The 6,000-nt window shown below is 45.0% G+C and overlaps 1 protein-coding gene across 2 annotated transcripts in view; it reads left to right on the top strand.

The window, feature by feature from the left end:
* Window positions 1-6,000, top strand: part of nphp4 (nephronophthisis 4) — a 520,514-nt gene that overhangs the window by 409,812 nt on the left and 104,702 nt on the right. For both annotated transcript variants that reach the window (XM_061904800.1, XM_061904799.1), the window contains one exon: window positions 2,078-2,301. In XM_061904800.1, the coding sequence (XP_061760784.1) occupies window positions 2,078-2,301 (224 nt within the window). The remainder of the gene's footprint in view (window positions 1-2,077; window positions 2,302-6,000) is intronic.

Here is a 6,000-nt window from a genome sequence, read left to right as displayed (position 1 = left end):
ACAATGATTTGCAAATCCTTTTCAACCCATATTCAGTTGAATATGCTACAAAGACAACATATTAGATGTTCAAACTCATAAACTTTTATTTTTTTTTTGTGCAAATAATAATTAACTTAGAATTTCATGGCTGCAACACGTGCCAAAGTAGTTGGGAAAGGGCATGTTCACCACTGTGTTACATCACCTTTCCTTTTAACAACACTCAATAAACGTTTGGGAACTGAGGAAACTAATTGTTGAAGCTTTGAAAGTGGAATTCTTTCCCATTCTTGTTTTATGTAGAGCTTCAGTCGTTCAACAGTCCGGGGTCTCCGCTGTCGTATTTTACGCTCCATAATGCGCCACACATTTTCAATGGGAGACAGGTCTGGACTGCAGGCGGGCCAGGAAAGTAGCCGCACTCTTTTTTTTTTTTTTACCAAGCCACACTGTTGTAACACGTGCTGAATGTGGTTTGGCATTGTCTTGCTGAAATAAGCAGGGGCGTCCATGAAAAAGACGGCGCTTGGATGGCAGCATATGTTGTTCCAAAACCTGTATGTACCTTTCAGCATTAATGGTGCGTTCACAGATGTGTAAGTTACCCATGCCTTGGGCACTAATGCACCCCCATACCATCACAGATGCTGGCTTTTGAACTTTGCGTCGATAAGAGTCTGTATGGTTCGCTTCCCCTTTGGTCCGGATGACACAATGTCGAATATTTCCAAAATGTGGACACGTCAGACCACAGAACACTTTTCCACTTTGCATCAGTCCATCTTAGATGATCTCGGGCCGAGAGAAGCCGGCGGTGTTTCTGGATGTTGTTGATAAATGGATTTTGCTTTGCATGGTAGAGCTTTAACTTGCACTTACAGATGTAGCAACGAACTCTATTAAGTGAAAGTAGTTTTCTGATGTGTTCCTGAGCCCATGTGGTGATATCCTTTAGAGATTGATGTCGGTTTTTGAGACAGTGCCGTTTGAGGGATCGAAGGTCACGGTCATTCAATGTTGGTTTCCGGCCATGCCGCTTACGTGGAGTGATTTCTCCAGATTCTCTGAACCTTTTGATGATATTATGGACCGTAGATGTTGAAATCCCTAAATTTCTTGCAATTGCACTTTGAGAAAAGTTGTTCTTAAACTGTTTGACTATTTGCTCACGCAGTTGTGGACAAAGGGGTGTACCTCGCCCCATCCTTTCTTGTAAAAGACTGAGCATTTTTTTGGGAAGCTGTTTTTATACCCAATCATGGCACCCACCTGTTCCCAATTAGCCTGCACACCTGTGGGATGTTCCACATAAGTGTTTGATGAGCATTCCTCAACTGTATCAGTATTTATTGCCACCTTTTCCAACTTCTTTGTCACGTTTTGCTGGCATCAAATTCTACAGTTAATGATTATTTGCAAAAAAAAAAAACATTTATCAGTTTGAACATCAAATATGTTGTCTTTGTAGCATATTCAACTGAATATGGGTTGAAAAGGATTTGTAAATCATTGGGACTGGGTTGATATCAACATACTTCAAGGTCTGTACATTGAAACATGTTTTTTTTTACAGTCTCTGGTTTTTAAATCTTGGTCCCACTGTACAGTATATTTGACGATCCAGGGCGGATCTAAATACAAATATTTCAAAAAAATGATACTCGTACCAAGAAATGTTTGATGTCCGTCCATCCATTCATTTTCTACCACTTATTCTCTTTTGGGGTCGCGGGGGGCGCTGGCGCCTATCTCAGCTACAATTGGGCGGAAGGCGGGGTACACCCTGGACAAGTCGCCACCTCATCGCGGGGCCAACACAGATAGACAGACAACATTCACACACTAGGGACCATTTAGTGCTGCCAATCAACCTATCCCCAGGTGCATGTCTTTGGAAGTGGGAGGGAACCCACGCAGTCACGGGGAGAACATGCAAACTCCACACAGAAAGATCCCGAGCCTGGATTTGAACCCAGGAGTACAGGAACTTCGTATTATGAGGCAGACGCACTAACCCCTCTGCCACCGTGAAGCCCTTTGATGTTTGATGTCTTGTCGCATAATTTGACGATTCGGATGTACTGTTTGGCCTTAGGATCGGACTAAAAGACTCACGTTGACCAGACAACCTTCCGTGACTGTGTCCTACGAAGACCTCAACAAGGCGGAGGGCATCAGCAACATGCTCTGCCACGCCATCACCACCCCGCATCAAATCTTTGCCAGCCTGGGCTCTGCGGAGTACATGGAATTTGTCCTTAAAAACCCTTTCAACTGGCCTCAGACTGTCACCATCCAAAGCGACGATCCTGAGCTCAGGTAAGCCTGCGTGTCATCCTCGATTTATTTACTTTCTTTTACCGCCGACGTAGTTTCTGCGAGCGTGTCCCAAATCCAGCATGTGTTCTCTGCGCGGAATGTGTTTAGAGTGTTAACCACGATAAGAGTGAAATAAGCTTTTTTTTTTTTTTCCCTGCCACGAGAGCGTTGTTCACACTTTCTCGATGTGTTTCCCGAGGTGATAAAGAAACACTGGAATTACAGGTTCCAAGTTGTTAACAATGTTGTGTTCACGTGCACTTTTCATAGTGGGAAAAGTGAAATGTACAAACCCCGTTTCCATATGAGTTGGGAAATTGTGTTAGAGTCGAGACCCAGGATGGACCGCTCGCCTGTATCGGTTGGGGACATCTCTACGCTGCTGATCCGCTTGAGATGGTTTCCTGTGGACGGGACTCTCGCTGCTGTCTTGGATCCGCTTGAACTGAACCTTCGCGGCTGTGTTGGAGCCACTATGGATTGAACTTTCACAGTATCATGTTAGACCCGCTCGACATCCATTGCTTTCGGTCCCCTAGAGAGGGGGGGTTGCCCACATCTGAGGTCCTCTCCAAGGTTTCTCATAGTCAGCATTGTCACTGGCGTCCCACTGGGTGTGAATTCTCCCTGCCCACTGGGTGTGAGTTTTCCTTGCCCTTTTGTGGGTTCTTCCGAGGATGTTGTAGTCGTAATGATTTGTGCAGTCCTTTGAGACATTTGTGATTTGGGGCTATATAAATAAACATTGATTGATTGATTGATGATGTAAAAATAAACGGAATACAATGATTTGCAAATCCTTTTCAACCCATATTCAGTTGAATATGCTACAAAGACAACATATTTCATGTTCAAACTCATAAACTTTATATATTTTTTTGCAAAACATCATTAACTTTAGAATTTGATGCCAGCAACATGTGAGAAAGAAGTTGGGAAAGGTGGCAATAAATATTGATAAAGTTGAGGAATGCTCATCAAACACTTATATGGAACATCCCACAGGTGTGCAGGCTAATTGGGAACAGGTGGGTGCCATGATTGGGTATAAAAGCAGCTTCCATGAAATGTTAAGTAATTCACAAACAAGGATGGGGCGAGGGTCACCCCAATTGTCGAACAGTTTTAGAACAACATTTCTCAATGAACCATCGCAAGGAATGTCGGGATTTTACTATCTACGGTCCGTAAAATCATCAAAAGGTTCAGAGAATCTGGAGAAATCCCTGCACGTAAGCGATGATATTACGGACCACTCCGACTTTCAGGTATTTTAATAATCTCACTAAAAGACTAGTAACACAATAGGCAGATAAGGGATTTTCTAGAATTATCCTACGAAATGTGTCTTAACAACATCTGAATCGCTTTAAAAACGGAACAAAGCCGCGGGCCAAGGTTGAACAAATTAACCTTTTAATAGGGACCCAAACAAGTTTTGCATTAAATATTGAACAAGCAAGGCTTATATAACTTTATTGACATGCAAAATCCAGTTTTAAATAATAATAATAATAACAAAAAAAATATCAATGGAATATCAAAAAATAATTTAAATACAAATGTTATGCCTTTTTTTTCTATTTGCAATCTTCTGGGGTAAATATCAATTTTTTTCCACAGGCTAATAATACATTTGAAAATAAAATAACAATAATGAATGAACCAAACATTCAAGCCTTGAAGTAGCAAGAGAAAATGCATGAATAAAACGTAAATTATTGGTCAGTTTGCTGGAAGTTTCCCGGAAGAGTTAGTGCTGCAAGGGGTTCTGGGTATTTGTTCTTTTGTGTTACGGTGCGGATGTTCACCGGAAATGTGTTTGTCATTCTTGTTTGGTGTGGGTTCACAGTGTGGCGCATATTTGTAACAGTGCTAAAGTTGTTTGTACGGCCACCCTCAGTGTGACCTGTATGGCTGTTGACCAAGTCCATCCATCATCCATCCATCATCTTCCGCTTATCCGAGGTCGGGTCGCGGGGGCAACAGCTTAAGCAGGGAAACCCAGACTTCCCTCTCCCCAGCCACTTCGTCTAGCTCTTCCCGGGGGATCCCGAGGCGTTCCCAGGCCAGCCGGGAGACATAGTCTCCCCAACGTGTCCTGGGTCTTCCCCGTGGCCTCCTACCGGTTGGACGTGCCCTAAACACCTCCCTAGGGAGGCGTTCGGGTGGCATCCTGACCAGATGCCTGAACCACCTCATCTGGCTCCTCTCCATGTGGAGGAGCAGCGGCTTTACTTTGAGTTCCTCCCGGATGGCAGAGCTTCTCACCCTATCTCTAAGGGAGAGCCCCGCCACACGGCGGAGGAAACTCATTTCGGCCGCTTGTACCCGTGATCTTATCCTTTCGGTCATGACCAAAAGCTCATGACCATAGGTGAGGATGGGAACGTAGATCGACCGGTAAATTGAGAGCTTTGCCTTCCGGCTCAGCTCCTTCTTCACCACAACGGATCGATACAACGTCCGCATTACTGAAGACGCCGCACCGATCCGCCTGTCGATCTCACGATCCACTCTTCCCTCACTCGTGAACAAGACTCCTAGGTACTTGAACTCCTCCACTTGTTGACCAAGTATGACTTGCATTCACTTGTGTGTGTGTGTGTAAAAGCCACAAATACTATGTGACACGCTGTTAGTATGGAGGAAAAGCGGACGTGATGACAGGTTGTAGAGAACGCTAAAGGCAGTGCCTTAAATGCACGCCCCCAATATAGTTGTCCAGGTGGAAATCAGTAGAAATTTGGGAGAATGGTTGCCCCGGGAGTTTTTCGGGTGGGGCACTGAACTTTGGGAGTCTACCGGGAAAATTAGGAGGGTTGGCAAATATGAATATTAGCGGTGAATGCGGTGTTACAGAGGCACCAACGCTGTATAACACCGGCGGGCCAGTTCTAATGCTAAATTGATATTGCCTCAAGGGCCAAATTAAATTACACGGTGGGCCAAATTTGGCCCGCGGGCCAGAGTTTGACACCCATGTTCTAGTCCTTCACTCTAAATTTCCTCATCCACAAATCTTTCATCCTCGCTCAAATTAATGGGGAAATTGTCGCTTTCTTGGTCCGAATCGCTCTCACTGCTGGTGGCCATGATTATAAACAATGTGAGGATGTGAGGAGCTCTACAACCAGTGACGTCACGCACACATTGTCTGCTACTTCCGGTACAGGCAAGGCTTTTTTTATTAGCGACCAAAAGTTGCGAACTTTATCGTCGATGTTCTCTACTCAATCAATCAATCAATGTTTACTTATATAGCCCTAAATCACTAGTGTCTCAAAGGGCTGCACAAACCACCACGACATCCTCGGTAGGCCCACATAAGGGCAAGGAAAACTCACACCCAGTGGGATGTCGGTGACAATGATGACTATGAGAACCTTGGAGAGGAGGAAAGCAATGGATGTCGAGCAGGTCTAACATGACACAGTCGCGAGAGTCCAGTCCAAAGCGGATCCAACACAGCAGCGAGAGCAGCGAGAGTCCCGTTCACAGCGGAGCCAGCAGGAAACCATCCCAAGCGGAGGCGGATCAGCAGCGCAGAGATGTCCCCAGCCGATACACAGGCAAGCAGTACATGGCCACCGGATCGGACCGGACCCCCTCCACAAGGGAGAGTGGGACATAGAAGAAAAAGAAAAGAAACGGCAGATCAACTGGTCTAAAAAGGGAGTCCTTTCAGCAAAAATATGG

The sequence above is a fragment of the Nerophis ophidion genome, linkage group LG06 (assembly GCF_033978795.1).
Source record: "Nerophis ophidion isolate RoL-2023_Sa linkage group LG06, RoL_Noph_v1.0, whole genome shotgun sequence".
Taxonomy (NCBI): domain Eukaryota; kingdom Metazoa; phylum Chordata; class Actinopteri; order Syngnathiformes; family Syngnathidae; genus Nerophis; species Nerophis ophidion.
This window is presented reverse-complemented; position numbering and strand designations above follow the sequence as displayed.